This window comes from Aphanomyces astaci, assembly GCF_000520075.1.
Source record: "Aphanomyces astaci strain APO3 unplaced genomic scaffold supercont1.8, whole genome shotgun sequence".
Lineage (NCBI taxonomy): Eukaryota > Oomycota > Saprolegniomycetes > Saprolegniales > Verrucalvaceae > Aphanomyces > Aphanomyces astaci.
Genome location: NW_009798271.1, coordinates 1285984 through 1307516, shown reverse-complemented (window position 1 = coordinate 1307516; position 21533 = coordinate 1285984). Strand labels below are relative to the sequence as shown.

The 21533-nt window shown below is 47.3% G+C and overlaps 9 protein-coding genes across 10 annotated transcripts; 4 read left to right on the top strand and 5 right to left on the bottom strand.

Moving 5' to 3' along the window:
- Positions 1 to 1322: 1322 nt before the first annotated feature.
- Positions 1323 to 10216, top strand: H257_04836 (hypothetical protein; the record flags this gene model as incomplete). The annotated part of the gene is made up of 16 exons (XM_009829478.1): positions 1323 to 1580; positions 1642 to 1666; positions 1720 to 2018; positions 2092 to 2318; positions 2891 to 2946; positions 3325 to 3493; positions 3555 to 3642; positions 4074 to 4699; positions 5131 to 5329; positions 5396 to 5545; positions 5958 to 6551; positions 7174 to 7963; positions 8062 to 8119; positions 8539 to 9160; positions 9593 to 9732; positions 9812 to 10216. 16 exons carry the CDS (start codon positions 1323 to 1325, stop codon positions 9987 to 9989), a joined length of 4479 nt encoding a protein of 1492 aa, XP_009827780.1. The 3' UTR covers positions 9990 to 10216.
- On the bottom strand, positions 9788 to 12626 carry H257_04835 (the record flags this gene model as incomplete). Of its 2 annotated transcripts, none has more annotated exons than XM_009829477.1 (13): positions 9788 to 10400; positions 10655 to 10756; positions 10814 to 10916; positions 10970 to 11126; positions 11265 to 11309; positions 11429 to 11585; positions 11648 to 11729; positions 11777 to 11808; positions 11884 to 11934; positions 11999 to 12058; positions 12114 to 12188; positions 12243 to 12527; positions 12585 to 12626. In XM_009829477.1, the coding sequence occupies 13 exons, from the start codon at positions 12624 to 12626 to the stop codon at positions 10023 to 10025; spliced, it is 1569 nt and encodes a 522-aa protein (XP_009827779.1). In that variant the 3' UTR covers positions 9788 to 10022. The 2 variants fall into 2 exon arrangements, with proteins under 2 accessions (XP_009827779.1, XP_009827778.1); XM_009829476.1 differs by having other exon boundaries at positions 9788 to 10384.
- A 415-nt stretch (positions 12627 to 13041) lies between these two features.
- Positions 13042 to 13372, bottom strand: H257_04834 (hypothetical protein; the record flags this gene model as incomplete). The annotated part of the gene is made up of 1 exon (XM_009829475.1): positions 13042 to 13372. One exon carries the CDS (start codon positions 13370 to 13372, stop codon positions 13199 to 13201), a length of 174 nt encoding a protein of 57 aa, XP_009827777.1. The 3' UTR covers positions 13042 to 13198.
- A 244-nt stretch (positions 13373 to 13616) lies between these two features.
- H257_04832 (protein disulfide-isomerase domain) lies at positions 13617 to 14748 on the bottom strand. The gene is made up of 2 exons (XM_009829473.1): positions 14439 to 14748; positions 13617 to 14389 (listed from the first exon to the last, which is right to left on the bottom strand). The coding sequence occupies exons 1-2, from the start codon at positions 14644 to 14646 to the stop codon at positions 13992 to 13994; spliced, it is 606 nt and encodes a 201-aa protein (XP_009827775.1). The 5' UTR covers positions 14647 to 14748; the 3' UTR covers positions 13617 to 13991.
- H257_04833 (hypothetical protein) lies at positions 13717 to 13975 on the top strand. The gene has a single exon (XM_009829474.1). It carries the CDS (start codon positions 13764 to 13766, stop codon positions 13923 to 13925), a length of 162 nt encoding a protein of 53 aa, XP_009827776.1. The 5' UTR covers positions 13717 to 13763; the 3' UTR covers positions 13926 to 13975.
- Positions 14749 to 14763: 15 nt separating the features above from the next.
- H257_04831 (hypothetical protein) lies at positions 14764 to 15809 on the bottom strand. The gene is made up of 3 exons (XM_009829472.1): positions 15282 to 15809; positions 15139 to 15235; positions 14764 to 15089 (listed from the first exon to the last, which is right to left on the bottom strand). Exons 1-3 carry the CDS (start codon positions 15788 to 15790, stop codon positions 14982 to 14984), a joined length of 714 nt encoding a protein of 237 aa, XP_009827774.1. The 5' UTR covers positions 15791 to 15809; the 3' UTR covers positions 14764 to 14981.
- Positions 15810 to 15827: 18 nt separating this feature from the next.
- On the top strand, positions 15828 to 17722 carry H257_04830 (hypothetical protein). The gene is made up of 4 exons (XM_009829471.1): positions 15828 to 16456; positions 16512 to 16823; positions 17191 to 17443; positions 17502 to 17722. The coding sequence occupies exons 1-4, from the start codon at positions 15944 to 15946 to the stop codon at positions 17648 to 17650; spliced, it is 1227 nt and encodes a 408-aa protein (XP_009827773.1). The 5' UTR covers positions 15828 to 15943; the 3' UTR covers positions 17651 to 17722.
- A 172-nt stretch (positions 17723 to 17894) lies between these two features.
- H257_04829 (hypothetical protein) lies at positions 17895 to 18815 on the bottom strand (the record flags this gene model as incomplete). The annotated part of the gene is made up of 3 exons (XM_009829470.1): positions 17895 to 17939; positions 18033 to 18272; positions 18384 to 18815. 3 exons carry the CDS (start codon positions 18813 to 18815, stop codon positions 17895 to 17897), a joined length of 717 nt encoding a protein of 238 aa, XP_009827772.1.
- A 35-nt stretch (positions 18816 to 18850) lies between these two features.
- Positions 18851 to 21359, top strand: H257_04828 (hypothetical protein; the record flags this gene model as incomplete). Its single annotated transcript, XM_009829469.1, has 5 exons — positions 18851 to 19261; positions 19365 to 19506; positions 19548 to 19657; positions 20636 to 20893; positions 20976 to 21359. 5 exons carry the CDS (start codon positions 18851 to 18853, stop codon positions 21357 to 21359), a joined length of 1305 nt encoding a protein of 434 aa, XP_009827771.1.
- Positions 21360 to 21533: the final 174 nt, after the last annotated feature.

The following is a 21533-nucleotide window of genomic DNA, read 5'->3' as shown; positions in this document are numbered from 1 at the left end:
CCAGCGAACCTCAAAAACGAATAATATTGGCAGCATACCACTCACACTACTCCGAGTACCTCTTATCATTTGTAGTAGACACACTGAGAACTTTCGATTGGGCTTTATAAGACTCGAAAACTGTTCGGTAATTTTATTAGATTTGAAATTGAAGTGGGAGAAATTTTAAAAACCAATTAATACAGTTTACTACTAGTACTTCGAGTACTGTAGTAGTATAACATTATTGCCTCAAATATGATTTGAAGTTTGTCACAACGTGAATTTACTTGTTACTACGTAGTAGTTATCTATACAGTCCATGACTTTGACATCGAATTTCTCTCTCACGGCTCGTCTACGAGCGGTGCAATGCATATAGATGTTGCAAACTTACGTGCGGGAAATCGTTCAAAACTAGGTAGAAATGTGGCGATTGCAACATTGACGAGTCCTCAAAGTAGCTAAAACACGCAAATATTACCTACTTTGTAAGTAAATAACTCAACGAATATGTACCTCGTAGCAATCTCTAGGATACGTCGTTCCTTTTGTAGAGGTACAGTAAGCCTAATGAACACGCGAACAGAGTTTGGGGCTGATCGGTTTACTTTAGCCCTTGTTGCGTGACTTTGGAAGTGGTGACTGTCTCAACTATATTAATATTGATATTGATATTACGCTGTAAAGTTAAAATCACTCAGCGGGCACTTAATGGCCTCGGCCGCGTACTAGCTGCATTGGCAGCTAGCTAGCTGTCTCAACTATATTAGCATCACGTAACATCGTTTTGATGTGTCATAAGAAATTATATTCACGTTGCACGCCAAATCACCAGCGCAGATGCAACGTCCAAGGTTTCTATCAACCAGGTGAAGCAAGATTCCGGTCGTGTACATAAAGACAATACTGTAGGCATCAGCTCCATCGAGTTGGTTACAATACCGTAAGCTCAGTTCCTTCACCCTCCTGGATTTGAGTGGAAATCGAAGTATTAGATACTGTGAAGTCTATTCAAGCCGCTTAATTTGTGTAAATCAAAATGCAAATGGGCGGAAAAGTGTGAAGAACGTTGGGGTTTACTCTGCAAAGTTACTGTCATATTGATTGCATCACAGAGGTTGGTTTCCCTGTAGTATATTGCGTTGACACACGAATCCGGATAACAGTGTATAAATAGTGGACTGCTCTTGGACATGTATTTTAATATTTTCTATGTGAACTGGACGCTAGTATGCAATAAAATAAATGGTGGGTTTCCTCGTACTGGGACCCCAAAATGAACGCCGAAATCATCCGGATACGTGCAATGTAAGCCCGTGAAACAGACACTCCATTCATCAATGAATGAAAACTCGCAAAATGGCGCAAGTCGCAGCGGACAGTGCGTGGAAGTGGCCGTGCGCGTGCGGCCGTTCCTTCCCAAGGAGATGCTGAGTGGAACCAACGGTGTTAATGGCTCAACGGTGGGATCCGTCGCCATCGACAAAGAGTACAACGCGATCCAAGTCACGTCAGCGTCGACGACCGCGTCGTTCTGCTTTGATCACGTGTTGGGACCGGAATGCACGCAGGATCAAATGTTTGCGCGGGTGTTGCAGGTACATGCACACCTATCCATTATCTCGTCGTCTCACATCGTGGGGTGATGTATGTGCGTAGCCGAAAGTGTTCACGTTCCTCAACGGTACACCAAGCCTCCTGCCGTTCCCGCCTTTTTGCTGACGATGGACCGTGTAGGATTCAACACGACCGTCATTGGGTACGGTCAAACCGCAAGTGGCAAGTCGCATACTATTGGAAGCGGGTTGACAAACCAAAGCGAAGCGCACTGGGGCCTCATCCCGCGCATGTTGCACGAGATCTTTCGCAAGATCGAAGCCGACAAGCTCGACGCGCAACTACACGTGTCCTTTCTCGAGATTTACGGCGAAGACATCCACGACTTGCTGCTACCGATCACGAACACCAAGACATCCAGGACCCCGCTCAACTTGCGGCAGGACCGGTCCGGCGTGTTTGTCCAGGGCATCCGCGAGGTGACGAAGAGGCTCCCCGTCGTCGTTTCGATGTCGCCCCCCTCCTCATCATCATCATGTGTGTATGTGGTAGGTGCCCATCACGAGCGCCCACGCCGCCCTCGAGCAGCTGCGCATCGGGTGCATGGCGCGCATCACCGGCAGCACGGAAATGAACGACTCGTCCAGCCGATCCCATGCCGTGTACACGCTGACGCTGGTTCAAAAGACCCAGCGCACCCAGCCAGACGACGCCACGTTTGTCGACACGGTCACGACCATATCGAAATTTACATTTGTCGACTTGGCCGGCAGCGAACGGTACATGATATATATATACCAACGCTTATTGTGTTTCTTGTATCCAAGACTTTTGGAGACCAAATCATCTATCGATCGATTGTTTGTCCTGATGCTTTTGTATGTAGGGTCATCATACTAATTGAAGTCACACACTAATTCGATGATGACATGGTCCTAGAGTGGAGATTGGATTGGGTACTTGAAAATAGTGTTGTGGGTTTTGATTGGTCGATCTTTGATTGTCTGTCGATTTGGATATTTGTGTTGATTTTCGATTGAATTTCGAATCGACATCTTGACAATAGATTGCTGTGTTGTTGGTTGTTTATGTTTTAAAGATTTCGGAAATGTTTAGCAAATAATGCATTTCATAATTATTATTTTCTATCGATGTATTGCATAAACGATTGTATATGTACTAGTAGTATCCATCCATACAGTGTATGATTGTGTGGTGGAACTATTCGTCGCGATATATATATATATACATATATAGAAATGTATGTGTTATTTGGCATATCATGGCGTCGTCCTGTGGCATCTTTTGATGAAATATAATTTATATATATATGGACGATTGATGATTGTAGGTTGAAGAAAACGATGGCAGAAGGCACGCGGATGAAGGAAGGCATTCAAATCAATGGTATATATATATATATATATATATATATTGTGCTTTTCACCGAAATTTGGACTTAGGAGTCAATTAGTCAATATCTTATTTAAGCTTGCACAAACTATACTATGCAATATATAGTATATACATATATAAGGTTTTGAACTGATCAAATCTTTGGATTGGCAGAAATCCACCAGAGCATGATTTGATTGGATTAGGCGGTTGTTTACAGTTAATTCGTTCTCTTAAGCCATTGGATTCTGCTGGCGATTCCAGTTTCGAATCGATTTGACATGACATGTATATATATATATATTCAACTGCACTCTACATATATTGTATTGGTGATGGGTTTTCTTGAATATGAACTCAATCACGATAACGTCACTTTGACGTTGGTAGTGGGTCTACTGGCGTTGGGAAACGTAATCAACGCACTGGGGGAAGACGACCAGAGCGACCCAAAGAAGAAGAGCGGCGACGGCACCGCCAAGTTTGTTCCGTACCGGTCCTCCAAGCTCACGCGGCTGCTGCAGGACGCGTTAGGCGGCAACAGTCGCACGCTGTTCATGTCAGTGTCCTTTGTGCCACGTCATAGCACATATATGACTCATGTTTTTTATTATTATTAGTGCATGTGTGTCGCCAGCGTGGGGCAACGCCGCCGAGAGTTTGAGCACGCTGCAGTATGCCAACCGCGCCCGAAACATTCAAAACAAGGTTAGTTGGTTGATTGGTCTTTTGTTCTTGTATCGAGTGGGAACGCTGTTGTACCTGTTGGCTGGATGATTGGTCTTTTGTTCTTGTATCGGGTGGGAACGCTGTTGTACCCTTTTGGCTTGATTAAACATATAATAGTATTGTGCCTTTCAGTCAAAATTGCCTATTTTGGGGATTGAGGAAATCGCCAACTAATCGAGCAAACGAGTATGATTGGCTACAAAGAATGAAGGTTGCAATTTGATTGGCTACAAGGAATGAAGGTTGCAAATTGATTGGCTAAGTAGATTGATTGTTGTATTGCAGTCAACTTCGTTTTATATAAAATTTCAAAGGTCCGGCGGTTGATTCAACCAACCGCGTGACGAAATTTTGAGTCGAACACACACAATATATATATACTAATAATATATACTAAACATGGCACTTAGGCGGTCAAGAACGTGGATCCGCGGTCTGCTGAAGTGTCCAACTTGCATGCGTACGTGAGCATATTGCAGCGCGAGCTCGTACGCTCCAAGTACTTGGAAAACCCATCAGATGACACCAAATTGAATGCGTTGTTGGCGGACCCAACTATCCAGCACTTTTTGAAAACGTTAAAGGGCCAAGGCCAGGACGCGCCGCTGTCGTCCGCTCCGCCGGATAACCGTCCCGCGCCAAACAACAATAACGAAAATGAAGACGACGACGACGAGAACCCCATGGATGTGACGCGAATCCCTGCCTGCCTCTGTATATTGGAACTCGGTCTGGAAAAGGAAGCCGCGGTGGCCGACTTGGCTCGGTGCGAGCGGGAACTGCATGTGGAGCGACAGACTTTGGAACTCAAACGAAGGCGGGAAAGGGCGCGTCGGGATACGCTCGAGCAGCACGTGGTGGCGCTGAAATTTGACCTGGCACAGTACGACACGTGGCAGCATGAGCTGGCGTCATGGCACGACCAAAAGCTGAAACATCCAGAGGACCAAACTGTGCACGACGAGTGGAAACGAGCCCACGACAGACTCCAGCCCCTGAAAAAGGTGTACGCAGTGTGGAAGTACACGACCGACCGGTACAAAACGATATAGCTTCAAATCGTAATGATGTGTGAAAACATGTGCTGATCAAGCGTGGATTTAAAAAAAATCAGATTTGATGAAATATATATATTTATTCGATTCGGGTGGGTCAGGATCACACCCCCATTATTGCCCAAATAATTTATTCGAAAAAATCGAGTAATTTGAAGAATTTGGTTGGCACTCTACTTTTGACTGTCTGGCTCAACCTGATTTCGAAAGAAACTCGACGATTCACAATTTTCAGAAAACAAAAGTCCCTTGAATCTCCTTTTTTTGGCAAAATTGGATCCAGACTGATATTTTTTCATTATTTTTTGCCGATTTCTTAGAAATCGCCAAAATATCGAAGATTTTGGCCTTTTTGTTGGCATCTAGACTCACCCTTGATATTTTTTAAAATGGGTTTGGGGTGTATGTGTAGCCTGGACGAGGCCAAGGTGACCGTGGACGCTGTGCAACAAGCGATGGAGCAGTTGGAAGACAAGCTAAACAACCAACGACAAGTGACTGCTCACGTTGTCGACACAAAAGACAAGGAGATTGAACATGTTCGAAAGTACCCGCAGAGCGCGACCAAGTGGAGCCACGTGAGCTGTATCCAGCACTTGACAGACTTGGAGGTAGCCGCAACCCCGAAATAAACAAATAAACGTGCTGGTCTTGGGGCTAACAAATACCTAACATAGACCATGTACGGCAAAGACATGCTGAAACGCATGCTTCGGCAGTTGGAAGACGGGGAAAGTCGCTTGTTGACCTGGCTTGACTCGTACACTGCCGAGACTCCGACTCACCCGAGGCATCCCCGAGCACAAGCGTATGCCACCGACGTTGTGGTACGAATAGTCGTCTACTCATGTATATATATATATATTGTGCTTTGAGCCAAAGTTTGGATACTATTTGATTCACCAAAGCTATTGAAGTTGGAGTGTTTTATTGTACTGCCTCGTTTTGTATGTATAATGAATCCAATGGATACAAGTCACACCCACATTAATTCGCTGTGTGGAATGGTTCGAGAGTTTGATTGGCTAATGGATTCGTGTTCTGGGTTTTGATTGGTCGTATATCGATTGATTGCCTGCCGATTTCGTGCTTGACATTCAATCCTGTCCTTTGCTCCCGTTTTCGAATCGACTTGACTATATATATATAATTGTCGGGATAGGTACAGTAGTAGTAGTAGTAGTAGTACTAGGAGAGATTCATCTTGTCTATGGGTACGATTGACGATGATATTCGTAGAACCGACTGCACATGGAAGATACCGAGGCGATGCTGATGCAAGCCCTGCGAAAACGCGCGAGTGTATTGAAAAAGTTGCTTCAAAAAGGGCCACTGGGGGACAATGACAAGGTGGAACTGCATGCGATTGACGAGTCGATTCAAACGCTGAGCGACACGTTAAAGCGATTGGCGTCGTCGCTGTTATCGTCCCAACCCGAGATGGAAACATTGACGGGGGACGAAGCCGCGGCGGTGATTCAGGACCTGGTGATGCTCTTGCAAGAGAGCAAGCGCATGGAGTTGTGTGCCGTGGTGGCCAAGCAACAAACCCCCAGTGTATCATGTTGTCAAGGAGGTAGTACGAACATTTCTGCGACAACGTCCACGGTGCTGGCCACGGAAGAGTTGGAAAGTCAGCTGCATGCATTGAAACTCCACCACGAGCAAGAGATGATTGACCAGCTCAAGACTCGCCAAGACAATCACGACGGAGTGTACGCGGCCCTGGAAGCGTCCGAGGCGCAAGTCGCCGAGCTCAAGCTGCAAGTGCAATCGCTGACCAAACAAATCGAAGAAGGCAAGCAGCGCGAGTCGGCGTTCTCGGCACTCCAGGTAGGTGGGACATATATATATATATGTATATATATATAGATTGTTTTGTGTGTGTGGATCCTTGGAGCTAAAAGATTTGGACGTTTATATATATATATATGCTGTTTGATTTCCCTAATCTATTCTCGATCGATGTACTGAATACAAATCGTATTTTGTACTATTGTATTTGTCGTATACCTGACTTTGCACCATGCATTTTTTTCAATTTGAAGAATTTTTTTTAATATATTCGAAGAACTGTTTCATTTTATAATCATATTTCTTTTCGTTTTATATTATATGATGCAGATCAACACGACAAATATGGTCGAATGTTACAAACGGGTGGTCCAGCGGTGTGACCCCCATTTTGAAGTCTTAGACAGTAATTAGTTTTTGATGGGTTGAACGGACCGATATGATTGGCTCAAATCTTTTGCCAATCCTTCGATACACTGTCGGTCCAGTATTAAAAAAAATAATATTTTTTCTATATATTTATATCTATGTATATTAATATCTATATACATATATATTATATCTATATATCTATATTTTATATATATATATGTATCTATAGATTTTTGTCGAGTCTAGATGGCCATTGATTGATTGACCAATGATGTGATTGTTTGCTTAGCGGTGTCAAGAAATGATGGATGAGCTGGGCATCAAGGACGACGACAGCGACGAGCCGCTTCGAGACATTACGACCAAGTGCCAGCAAGAATTCGAGCGGCTGCTGCTAAAGAAACAAGAGTCATATGGGATTCTCGATAAGCTCACCCAGGCTATTCGGCTATGCGAACAGGCGCTGGGCTTACAACAGCACGCCGAGTTGCTGCCCACGACGGCGAAGCTGACGGATCAAATCACGTCGGCGCAGTCGACGCTGGCCGAATTGGAGAACTCGGTCGCCCAGCGCGCGCTTTTGCGGCTGCGGAACCTCAAGACAGCGTCTGACTTGTGCGACGAGATGCAACTGGGCGTCGTGTGCGCGCCCGTGCCCGAGTCGTCCGAGCACGAGGAGCGCATGTCCACGGAACTGCAGCACCAACTCATGCTTCAGGGCAAGATCGCCGAGGAACTGCGGCGTCTGCACAACGACATGTCTGTGTTTTCCATGTTCGACTCGATCGGGCAAAACAACGTGCGCGACATTGTAAACCTCACGACGCGGCTGCTGGCCGAAGGCAACTTGCCCCTCGGGGAACAAGCGGTCGAAGACGACACGGTGCTTATCGCGTTGCTCAACGAGATGAAGGAGAGTCGGCTGCGCAATATGGAGGAAATGATGCACAATACGCGGGGGTTGTTTGCGGAGCTGCAGTTTGTGGCCGAAGACTTGACCCACATAAGCCAAAAGGTCGTGGACCGCCTGGCGTTTGCATTTGACCCAACCAATCTCGTCCAACGGGTGCTAAACACAGGTATGTCGAAGCTATCGTTGACTTGTAGGACTACGTTGTTGTGTTACCCTAGTGCGATTGATATATATCTATATATATTCTTACCATGATGGGTGTAGGGGGCGTCATGGATTTTACAAGCCACGGACTCTCGTTTATGCATGCGCTGTTCACAACGTACGTCGATATATATATATAATATTGTAGTCACTTGAAGTGATTGATATATGAACCCATTTCTAAAAGGATTGGGTTGGTACATGGATATATAGTATATTTGACCCACTTGAAGTGATATATATATATATATATATATATATATATACTTTATATGATTGAACCCACTTGAAGTACATGTATGCATATATTATATATACAATATTGTAGTCATTTGAAGTGATCTATACATATACATTTGAACCCACTGTATTAAGAGAATTGAGTTGGTACGTGGAAATATATATATTATTTGAACCTACTTGAAGGGATATATATATATATGAACCCACTGATGTGATATATATATGAATTTGAACCCATGATCACGAGAATGAGGTTGTGTGTTATGGATTGACTTTTATGTTTTGGTTGTGTAGGCTCTTGTCTATCCGAGAATGCCGGGTTCAAACGAGGCGACGCCTCAAGGTCAAGTGTGCGATCGCCGACCGAATGTACCAATCAGCAATGGCCACGTGTCAAAGCTGCTTTTACTCGCCACCGAAACAGATGGTCGTGGATCACCGCCACGACCACGTGGCCAACGCTGCGTTGACAGAGTGGTGCGAACACGCGTCGCTTGGCACGTTTCGAGTGCGCAAGGCGGCGCAGGCGTCGCTCCGGATGATCCAGCAAGAACTGGATGCATTTGGGATGGAGGAGGCCACGGACCGACTCGACTTTATCCTGGGCACGCGTAACCCTGTTGCAGGGATGGCGGCGCACGGGAAGAACCTGCTTGAAAAGTACATGCGCGAGTCCAACGAGGTAGTGACGGTGTCGCAGCTGACGACCAAACAACCAACCCGCGCGCCGTTGGTTTTGTATGAAGTGGACCCGTACGCTGTGGAATTGGACGCGATGCTCAGTCATGCCCTCGACAGCCAAGTGCTGGACCACCTCCAAACCGAACTGCACGAGTTTCAAACGCTTCAAACGATCCTCTCGGACGCGTATAAACGGCTCACGTCCCTTGGAAGTATCATGAAATGTGTCACCCAGGTACATATATATATATATATATATTTATGGTGCTTTGAGCCAAGATTTGGAGTTTTTTTGTGGTCGATCGATTGTTTGTACTGGAATGTGTGTCAGCTAAAGTGAAAAACGGTATGGGTTACACGAATATACTACTAGTAAGCTACTAACTACTATCTGAAAGGAGGAATATTGTCTTTCTTTTACCCTTTGTACGGACTTTTGTATGTAACGATCGTTGAGTGTCACACTAATTTCAGTCACAAACGAACTCGATGTTGAAATGGTCCAAGAGAGGATCATTTGATTGGCTACCTGATTCGTGTTGTGGGTTTTGATTGGTCGACCGATTTGGTGCGAATCGAATTCACAAGATCATGAATATCTAATATCTACCTACCTACTACTTTGAACATATATATTACTGGAATGATTTAATAAATAAATATATAGATTCGCGATTACAACAAAAAGATTGCCGAGTTTGAGACGGCGGCGAGTGACAGCGACAGATTGTTGGACCGACGCAACAGTTCACTTCGTCTCTTGGACGAGGAAAAGTTTCGCAAAACCGCTGCCAAGAAATACCCCTTGTACGCTCTATATATATATATATATATATATCTGTAGAGCATGTCGGATATATATTTTTCGTTCTTGGATCGTGGTTAGGTTGGTTCAAAAAGTGCGCGAAGAAATTCTAAAATGGACGTCCGAGACAGCAGACGGGTTTGACTTGTCGATTTTGGGCCAAGACATGCAAGCGTTGCTGCTCGATACGATGAACGTGAACACGGACCTGATGCACCTGACGCTCCACAACAACAGTCGAAGGCGAAAAGCAGCGTAGGGATTGAAGATTAGTCACGTAACGAAAGTTAAATTAAGCCAAGGCACCTGGATACGACCACGTTGCCATGGGATGGATGGACGGCACTGAGTGGTATGTGTCGTCGTCCAGTGGAAGGGGTAGCCGATTGGGCGCCTTCTCTCGAAACAAACTCCAGGCGCCCCCCAGCCACCACGGTGGACTTCTGAGACGTGGTGCAGCAACTTGCACGGCAACTCCGTGACCTTGCTGTTGTACCTGTGGTTCGACTTGGTTGTTTTCCAATGATGTGGATGGAGGTGCGGTCGTACTACCAGTACTACTAGTACTACTTGTACTGCTGCCTGCCACAGGTTGCAACTCCATGTCGATAGGAATACAAGGTCGAAACGACTTGGTCCGACGCTGTAGTCGATCTATCGTCAAATGGGCCTACGTCACACATATGGTTCAAATTAAGTGGAAACGTTGTGAAAACGAGTCCGTACATTTCGCCCCTAGTTGATGCGAATAATTTGGGGGAAACATAATCACCCTGAAATCGAACAAAGCAGTATGATTGGATAAAAAGAAAGAAGGGTGCAATATGATTGGGTAAAATGAACTTCCAACTACCTCTTCAACTTCGAAATACATATCATGTTTCGCAGGTCTGGTTAATTCACCAACAATTACGAGTCGAATACCTCTGTCAATTGAGATTGCAGCGACCGAATCGTATCGCGAAGTTGCTGGACGAGAACTTTGTGCGCTTCGCCTGCATTTTTCACTGGCGTGTTGGAGATTTGCTACAATGTAATCATATGTATTCAAATTAAGATGAAAGTTGTAAAGCAACAATGTACTTGAGCTCGCGCGGCGTACTGAAGGGTGCTCAGGTTCTCTTCGTAGCATAAATCGCTCGGCGACAAGCACACGACCATGACCGTGATGCTATTTCCCCCCAAACTACCACCGAATAAGTGTTATTTCAAGGTATTTACAAAGATATATATATATACCTGTGCTTTAATAGCGACGTTAGCTTGGAGTCTCGGTACGGCACGTGCGGCTTGGCTGCATTTGGAGCATTGTTGGCCTCGTCGCTCAAAATTTGAATCACTTGGCGGAGGACAAACAGTGATTTATTGATCCCAATCGCTTCTTGTAACGTCACTCCTATGTTATAGTTCACCCGGGATATATTTCGTCAAACTACGAATTCGTCACTTTTAACAACTACTTCGGTAGTTTTAACAACTAAAAACGGCCATTTTAACAACTAAAAGACGGTCATGTTAACAATTACTTACATACCTGTCGCCCCGGTCTTCACAACGCGTTCTGACCCGGCCAAATCCACTAGCAACATTATACATTCAGATTAGTCTTCAAATATATATGCATACATGTATTTTCATAAAGACACATATATATATATATGTATTTCTGAAAATAATATATATTTCTAGTGTACATACCCAGGCACAGCTTGGTGGTTGTGACCAACGCGGGGTTCTCCAAGTCGATGCTTTCGACGTATATGGTGTAAATACAATGCGACCGCGACGACGCGGCATTCATATTAGTCGACGCCATGATCTTTTGCTTGACGCCTTCGGTGAACTTGACTAACATCTACCGCAATAAGCCAATAAACATGAGAGAATGAGGCCGCCCGCCCGCTGGTATCATCCGACCTCTTGGCCCGTGGCGCTGTCGACTAAGCTCAAGTCTTCGACAAAGAACTCCGACTCGGCGGCCCACCGCAGCTTGAGGCACCTATATTCCAACGTGAATGAACATCACAGTTGATATAGTGTGAGAACCGTTTCGACGATGGATTGAACAGGTCCAAGATCTAATGAGTAAATGTCAACATATTATTAGTCATATACTTCGGAGAGTATCGATGCAAACTATGGTTGTTTCGTACTTGTTCATTGTAAATTTGGACAAATGAGCTTTTCACCTGGTATGCCTTGTTCTGGTAGACTCATGTGAGTCAAAGACCAATATATATATATCTATATCGAACAAGAACGTCTTACTTTGACCACAGCTGCCGTCTTGAGTGCAGCAAACAGCTCCAGAATCACCCGCGGAACAATCTGTCCACATGTCGTTTGTCAGCGAGCATACTTATGGGAAGTAGAGCATACTGACCCCCAACCGATCCGACGACACATCAATCTTGGCTTTTGTATGGGCGCGCTCCGAAGGTCTAGACGAGGCTATTCTCTACTTGTAAGATGAGGCTTCCAGTGTCGTCATGACACCTTCATTGAGTAACACCTCGTATTCAAACCCTTCCATCGTGTACGTCTTCCCAGACCCTGTCTGGCCGTACGCAAACAGTGTGGCGTGGTACCCTTCCAGCACACTCGCAATCGACTGCGCCACGCCAGTCGTGTCATACACCTCCTTCTGCGATGCCGATGGCCCCAACACATGGTCGAACCGAAACTCCTTGCGCTCCGTCACGCCGAGCCGCACGGACTGGTTGTCCAGCTGCAAGGTTGCGCACGAGTGCGTCTTCTCCGACGCAAGCTGAGGCCGTACACGCACAACCACACGAATCTAATCAATCCAGCACCCGCCGTGAGCATGGATGGCGTCACGACGGTTAAGTCGTACCTTGCTGTTCATGGCAAAGTCAGAAGTTGGCACTTCTGACATGGTTTTCAAACAAATAAAAACCTGAAAAAACGTGATTTTGCCTATTTAGGAAATCACTTGCTAGGTTCTACAGTAGTAGCATTGCCCTAATTTACTCTGATTACTTCTAATTAGGATAACCTAATATTAGTGTTTGGACGACGCATATCACGAATTTTAGAAATCCATAAAAATATATATACTCGAGTATAATACGTACTAGTAGTAACAAGTACTACGTAGTACTCCGAGTACTATGTAGTAACTATTAATAATAATAGTATTAATAGAAGTACTACGTAGTATGTACTATTATTAATAATAGTTACGTTATTAATAGTACTACAGTACAAATACGGAGTACTATTAATGATAAGTACTGTAGTACGGTAATACAGTACAATACCAGGTACTAATATCGTTACTTGTAGACCACGTCGGCAACCCCTCTCAACCTTGGTGCATTAAGACAAAGGTTTTCACGTTGGGTGGACACTGTGACATGGGGACCAGTTCCGACTCGTAAGATTACTGTAAACTCAGCAGCACAAGGAATCAAGTGACAAAAGTCTCGAATGAACTGTTTTCGTCAGTTAGTTGGCTTTCGACGGCGCGGCGGCAGTAGTAACGGCGGCGTCGTGCTTGCCAGTCTGCCAGGACGGGCAACGGTCGGCTACGGCGACATTGGCCAGGGCCGAGTCAATATGCTGGCCGCATCCGGCCCATGTTGGCTTGTGGCACACAGAGCAGTCAATCTTTCGGCACATGGGAACGTCGAAGGGTGTGCGCGGCTTGCAAAGGGGTTGTGCGTGAGGCTCCAAATAGAAAAGTGGGGACTGCAAAGGCCAAAGGGGGCGTGGATTACTAAAATATGATTGCTAAAATTGCCAAATGGGGGGTTCAAGGGAAGTGTGGTGGAGTTACTGACACTCTGTCGAACATGATTGCTAAAATAGCCCCTTCGAATCTTAACGGACCCATCTCGTTGTGGTATGTATTAACCGCCAAGCATCATCGGAATGATAATATTCCTTTTACAGCTGAGATCCATTATTTATCCAGACTTAACCGGACAAAATTCGCTTCATGCTTTATATTCGATTTTCGATTTGCCATCCATCCACACCTTTCCAAGCCGCGCACACCTTCGACGTTCCCATGTGCCGAAAGATCGACTGCTCCGTGTGCCACAAGCCAACGTGGGCCGGATGCGGCCAGCATATTGACTCGGCCCTGGCCAATGTCGCCGTAGCCGACCGTTGTCCGTCCTGGCAGACTGGCAAGCACAACGCCGCCGCCGCGCCCCCCAAAGCGAATTAACAATGTATGACCGCCTTAATAAATGGTTAAGACACATGCAAAAGTTCAGGGCCACAGGTGGGGGGCTTAGTTGCGTTTCTGCTTAGTGGCGATAGGACGAGAAGTGAAGCAGTTGCAGAAACATCCGAGGAGCAGACCAATGGTCAGGCCTGAGGCAAAGATGGCTACAATCGCGTTCTTCTTCGTTCCGAGCAGTTGCACGACGTCGCGGCGAACCACGTCCAGTTCCTTCGTGATGGTATCGACGACACTTGGCACGCCAGGCACGGGCGTATTTGCCGCAGAGGCAAACCCGCCCTCGGCAAACGCTACCAACGCCTCCTTCGTTCGTGCGGATTCGTACTCGTACATAGACCCCTCGTGGAAGAACAGAATGGTGGGGAATCCCTTGATGGCAAAGCGCTGGCCGAGCGGTGCGTTCGCCGTCACGTCCACCTTGGCCACATTCACGGTCCCCTTCAATTCTACATCGATATGTAAGTTGGAAGGGCATAGGAAGCATTCAAAACGAACCGTCGGCAACTTGCTCGAAGACAGGGGCGAGGCTCTTGCAATGACCACACCAAGGAGCGTAGAACTCCACGAGCCAGTCGCCCGTCGTGGCACCAGTGGACGCTTGCGTCAAGTGTTCAAAGGAGTCCGATGTGAGGTCAACAACGTTGCTGGCCGCACAGAGCAGCGCCATGCTGAGCACCAGGAGAAGCGAGCGGAAGGCTGGCATGTTGGGGTTGAGACAGTTGGGGATTGGCAAAGATCGGAGTGCGCAGACACGTACGTACGTATGCAACACACAAATTTAGGCATGTTAATTTTTATATCACCCTATTTGTATGTGAATGGCACGAATAAGAATATAAATACTACAGAATCCAGGGACAGGCGGCTGCAGTTCTTAACAAATGTAGGCCGAAATACAGCCTCCAAGTGTGACTGTCCATCCCAGAAACGTGGCGGAAACGAGGACTACATATGTGAAAAGTGCTGCTACAAAAGATACTTTTCTCCATACAAAAGAAAAAGGGCATGCTTTTCCATATGAACACAACAATGCCGTGCTTATACGGCCTTCTCGGGAGTGGTGCCATAATGAGGCACTTCGTCGTCTTCTTCTCCTTCTTCAATGCGAATATGGCGCACCGACATGGCGTTCTTGTACCCAGGATGCTACAGCATGGTCAGCTGGATGGCTCACAACATGTCATTCTCGGTCTACCTGGAGAATAATGAAGAAGTTGAGCAAGGCCAAGATGATAAAGCACACGCCAACGGCGACGCCGTAAGGACCTTGGGTGGGGCACCACGTTCCGATCCTACGCAGCCACATCAGGCAAGCCATGGATAGATTAACTAACGTACACAAAGAACAAGGCACCACGGCCGTAGGCTGTGTACATGAAGCCCAAGTAGTCGTGGACGATCTTGGACGCATTGGGGAAGTTCTCCCGCAGCTCAAACAACACGATGAGCAAGGCTTGCACCGTGATAAACAATGACGACATGAAGCCCTTGTACGAGTTCAAGTGGTAAAAGTGGTACAATCCCAACCAACCCAGCGCGAGTCCCATGACCAGGTTCACCAAACGGAGGTATCCGTTGATGCGTTCAATCTCCATTTGCTTGAACTTGGTAATGGCGGTGTCGCTGGAGCTGGCGGGCAACAAAGCGGACCGTTCCGACGACGGCACCGCGGCGGCTACAGGGACTGCGACGGGGACGGGAGTCGCCACTGGCGTAGACGCTTCCGCCGGTTTCTCGGCGGTAACTGGCTTGGCCACAGGTGAAGCCGTGGCAGAGGGGGTCGAGTTATCTTCCATGAGGCTTTTCGATTCTGAGACTCTACTGACTTGGTCATAAGAACTTGCCATTGTTTATTGGTCGACCCGGGTATCCGGATACATTTATTATCCGGAGGTTTGAAACCATCCCGCCCTGTGATTGGCTGTACGATCTACCGACAGGAACACTCATTGGATTTTGAATAAAAATGCACCAATCCGTCCCAGGGAACCGCAATCATCATGTCGGAGAACGAAGTGGCGGCATTGAAGGCAAGGGTAGCGACTCTAGAAGATCAGATTCGCCGCATGGCATCGGATGGCCATCAAGGCTCGCTGCATCGACCCAAGGTGACTTCCATGAGCGGAGAGGTCGTCGACAGCAACCCATACAGTCGGTTGATGGCGCTAAAACGCATGGGAGTGGTGCCAAACTACGAGGACATCCGCACGTTGTCCGTGCTGGTGGTGGGTCTTGGTGGCATCGGGTCGGTGGCAGCCGAGATGCTCACGCGGTGCGGCATTGGCAAGTTGATTCTGTACGACTACGACCACGTCGAGCTTGCCAACATGAACCGCCTCTTCTTCCGGCCGCATCAAGCAGGCATGACCAAGACGGCCGCCGCGACCCAGACCCTCATGGACATCAATCCTGACGTATCCTTTGAGGAATTCACGAAGGATATCACCACTCCAACCAATTACGAGCATCTCCTGGACCAGATCCAGCATGGCGGTGTCGTCCGCAACACCCCTGTATGCTCCGGCAATCGGACAAATGCGACTCTGAAATCACATCATGATCCTCTAGGTCGACCTTGTCTTGAGCTGCGTCGACAACTTTGCAGCGCGCATGTCCATCAACCAAGCATGCAACGAACTGGGCCAGCCGTGGATGGAGAGCGGCGTGTCCGAAGATGCAGTGTCCGGACACATCCAAACGCTCCTCCCAGGCCGCACCGCATGCTTCGAGTGCCTTCCGCCGCTCATTGTGGCCACCGGCATCAGCGAATCCACGCTCAAGCGCGAAGGGGTGTGTGCAGCTTCCCTGCCCACTACGATGGGTGTCGTCGCGGGGCTATTGGTGCAAAACGCGTTGAAGTACTTGTTGCAGTTTGGTCAGGTAAGTGACATGCTACAATATCTCATATGTGAGATACAGTATTGTAGTTTGAACTGGATGTCAAAAAAGGCAAAAACAATCATCGATATTTTGGCAATTTCGAACCAATCGGCAAAAAATGAAACGTTTTCTAGATTAACAGTTGAAAAATTTGGAGAATTCATAAATTTGCCAAAAAAAGTATGATTTTTTCACAAAAAACTGAAAAAGACGTCGAGTTTGTTTCAAAAGGGGTGTGACCCAGACAATCTTCAAAATAGCTGACAACCAAATTGTTTCAATTGCTTTGCACCAAATATTCGAAATATTATGTTGGCAAAAGTGTGATTATCAGCCCCACCCGTAAATCTCAATTTATGTGGTGTAGGTGTCGTATTATCTGGGATACAGTGCCATGACCGACTTCTTTCCCAGAGATCTCATGCGGCCAAACCCTGAGTGTGGCAGTCGACACTGTCGCAGACAGCAAACTCAACACCTAAACTGGTCCCCGACAGCATGGAATCGCGACGAAGAAGAGGTGACTCATGAAGACAACGACTGGGGTATACAAGTATGCACTCAGCAAGAGAACGATGTCACTGCTGGTTTCAAGAATGAAGCAACTCCTGACCACATTGGTAACATCTTAGGCATATATACACATATGTACTCATATGTTGGGTTATGGAGGTTTAGAGTATAAGAAGGTACGAGGAGATGTGCCTGTTGTGGGCATCACATTTGCCTATGACCAGTCTGTACCTTCAGAAGAACGAGATCTGGTCCATGTACCAATCGACTTGTCGCTCGAGGATTTGATGGGTCAGCTGCAAGCCCTCCATTGAGGGGGTTTCTATCAAGTACTAGTTTGTATTGCATGTATAAACAACCGATAATACATCTTATTACAACAACAAATATAAATAAATATAATAACTCATCATGCCAAATCATGCCAAACGTACAAGTCATTTATATATATATACTAGTATAAATATATACTAGTACGTACTATTAATAGTGTTATATCTTAACGAGGGTGGGTGGTCGCATCAACGAAACTACCTAGGGCAGGACCAATCGATCCACCTAAACGAGCTTGGAATGCCGTCGTCGATACGTCCATCGTGGCAACTATGACGTGTTCAACGTCCAATGCAATCGATTCCAACAGAGATACATAGTAGTTAACAGTTGATTGCAAGGACTTGAGTCGCCAGTGGTCACTGCAATGAGCCATGTGTCGTTGTGGGTGGTGGTGGTGGTTGAGGCGATAGTTTCAAACATGTCGTCATGCAGCTGAACAACGATGGCGATGTTGGTGAGGACTCGACGACGGAGATTATGCCATGCCGTCATGGGTTGAGAGCGTTGGAACCCGCCAGCGGCAAATGCAATCACGTCATCCGTGGCCCACTCGCCCGTGTACGTGTACAGATAGATACCTCTTCGATGCGACGAAAATGGCTGGAAAGGCAACGCCCATGGTTTCCAGGTTCCCGCCACCACTTGGATTTGTCTCCCTCGGTGTTGATTCGACCAACCAACACTTGGTCGTTGAGGAGAGCACTCACTTACCCGTTCGTGTATGATATGCGACAGAGGGGAAGCACACCCCACCACGAGCCACGGCAACGGGTCTTGGAGGAGGAGAAGCAACCGTTGTAAACGTTGGCGTCGGTAGTAATCACCGCCAGCCCCTGCGGATTTATTCTTGTTTGCGTCGTCTGAGACGTCGTTCCATGTTGGAAGGGGTTCCGCTGCATCTTGTGCGTCGGCCCGCGCAAACGCAGTGATGGCGGCCAATTGCCGCTTGGCCTTATACTTGGTCATCTTGCCTCGATCGACCAATATGATCGTGGGCAGTCCTTGGAGTGCAAACAAATTGGTCAGCGCCCTTTTAGCCACAACGTCCACTTGGCCGACATGCACGTATCCTTTCAACGCGAGCGCGAGCGACCCCTGTCCAAATCGGTTCCAACCGACGGCAATGGATGCACCAGTCGGCATGAAATTTGATCAGCCACGGCTTGGACGATCGCCGGATGCTGTCGCTCATGGCGCCCCGACGGAACGTTCGTTCACGTGGCAACGCCGTGTCGGTGTCGGCAGTGGAAAAGCCTCTTCGCCCGTGTACCCGGCGGCGGCAAACGTTTGCAGCGTCGCCACACTCCACGAGCCCGCGAACGGCGATGACAGAATCCGATAGAATTATTATTGCTGTGCCAGGACCAGACAAAATCACCCCGTTTCAATTCCACACTCCCGTTCCCATCGAGATGGATGGTAACGAAGACAAAAGCCTCCATGACAATGATGACAATGAAGAGGCTGATGACTACAACGATATCGCAGACGATGACGATGTCGCAGACGACTTGACGGAAATAACCGACAACAGTCTGCCAGAAGACGATGTCGCAGACATGGAGGACAAAGAGAATGAGAAAAAGGATGTAGACACCAACCGATGTTGAATTGACCTTGCAATGCCACCGACACCGTGTCCCACACAAGCAAAACGTCGTCGCATGGGGCGCAGTTGGGGGCTTGGAATAGGATGAACCAGTCGCCGGCTGCTCCGGTTTCAACTTGGGTCACAGCGTCAAATGTGTCTGGAAACAACTCCATGGCTGCGGGTGGCGTACCCGCCCCGATCAAACGCGAGGAGGTCGCGAACTGTGCGACTGCCTTGATACGCGTACATACTTCTATGGACAAACACCATGATGCTGGGATAAGTGCGAATGCGGAAGCGGGATGTGAGCTCGACATGCTCGCTCGCGTCCACCGTGGCGAGGACCGGCGCGAGCGAGGTCGTCGAATGCGGGTTTGAGGGTCTTGAAGTGGTTGTACCACGGAGCTTAAAAGTTCACAAACCACACACCATCATCTTCACTTGTTGCTTGTGTGAGTACATCAAACGTATCCGCCGTGAGCGTGATGACCATCGAATTCGAGTTGGAGATGTCGAATTCTCGGAGTAACGCACCATCCACCGGTGGTTACGGGTATACGGGGTCGCCTTGAATCCATTCAATGTGTACTGGGTCAATCGGTCCACTGCGCGGTCTCCTTGGGAGCGAGCATGCACAATGCCTGCCCTGTGAGAGCAGAAGCAAGGTGGGAGATCCGATCCTATGAGTCCAAATCGCGCGCTCTGGTCGGGATTGGCGTCAACTTTGACTTCAGCTACATGGACCTTTCCTTGGAGTGTCACAGCCACCTCACTCTACACAGCAGTCAAATCCCTGCACACGTCGGACGTACGAGTACAAAAGAGGACGAACCAGTCTAGGGGGCTCTTGTCAGTTTACCCCCCACAGGACTATATAGCATACTATATATTGTGCTTTCCAATTAAACTTGCCAATTCTGAGCCATTGTGAAAATCGCCAACAAATAGCCGCGATGATTTCATTGGTTATAATTTCGAAGATTTGGGCAGAAAATGGGCATCCAACTCAGTTTTCCACAACTACTTGGGCAGTACGAGGTGTAGTCGCATGTTGCGCGGGCGTCCAATTGGTGTACTTGAGATGTCTGTCTGTACATAGGTGTGTATGTGTGCTGGGGATACGAACAAACTCGCTTACGCGGCCTACGCGCTGAAGTGTTAATGCTGCAATTGATTGGATCATCCATTGAAGAAATTAGTGGGCGGGCAAGTCATTTTACAGGCATTTGTGCCCACCAGAAATCCGGATAAAGTATTGGTTAACCGTTTTTTAGCACCGCCATGAATTCACCAGAACTTTATTTCCAGAATGTTGTCGCAATTGCACAACTACCTTCGCAAGTGGCTCTGCCGCGTTGACAACGGCATTTAGTGCGACAAAGCGTATCCTCACTCCAACGATGGATTCAAAGTCCATGTGCATTCCGTGCAAAAGTTCAAGTGGCCTCGCAAGGGCCGCACTATTTACGGCTCGATGATCCTGGTGACTCCTCTAGTGGTTACAGCAACAGCATTAGCATCGTCGCCTACTGAACCTGAAGTGTCCTTAGAGTCTGATATCGAAGACAGCACGAAGCCAACCTTGTCGCGTTTGTCCAACGAACATGTTTCTCCGGTGCTCCCATATCATGTAAGAACATGCGTGCACATGATTTCGTTAGGTCTATATAGATTATACAGGGTATATAGGCTATGTTATAACCGCGTTGTAGGATTGCCCCGTACCCCCAAGCATGTTCGCGGATATGTGTGACGAAGACCACGACCAGTACACACGGCGCACTGACATAGTGCTCGACACGTCGCCGTATTTTGAACGTCCCACACAATCTTCTGTTTTTGACCTGATGCGTGGGCATAATATCTCAATTGATGTCGCTATCATTTTCATGTTGGACTCCCTTCTCAAGAAGCGTGGTGGGGATGTCCGCCAGCTCTTTGTGGACCATGCCCTGCGTTGTGCCATGGAACAAGAAGCGATGGAAAGCCAAAATGAGGAAGTGCCGCCGCCCGTTGCAATGAAGTCATTGACGTCCAAACAAAAGGCAGCCAAGCGCAAAGTGGCGGCAGCGGTGAAGCGTAGCAGCAAGAAGTAGCCAATTGAATCACACTTTAACTTGGAAATATTTCGACAAATATTGGAAACTATGAACTATAAATTTATAGGGCATACTAGTGTAACCTATAGGTTGGGAGCATAGCATACTAACGGCTAGTATTGCCTAGTGTTTAATAGTCTATACTAGTGTATACTGTGATGATCACTAGTA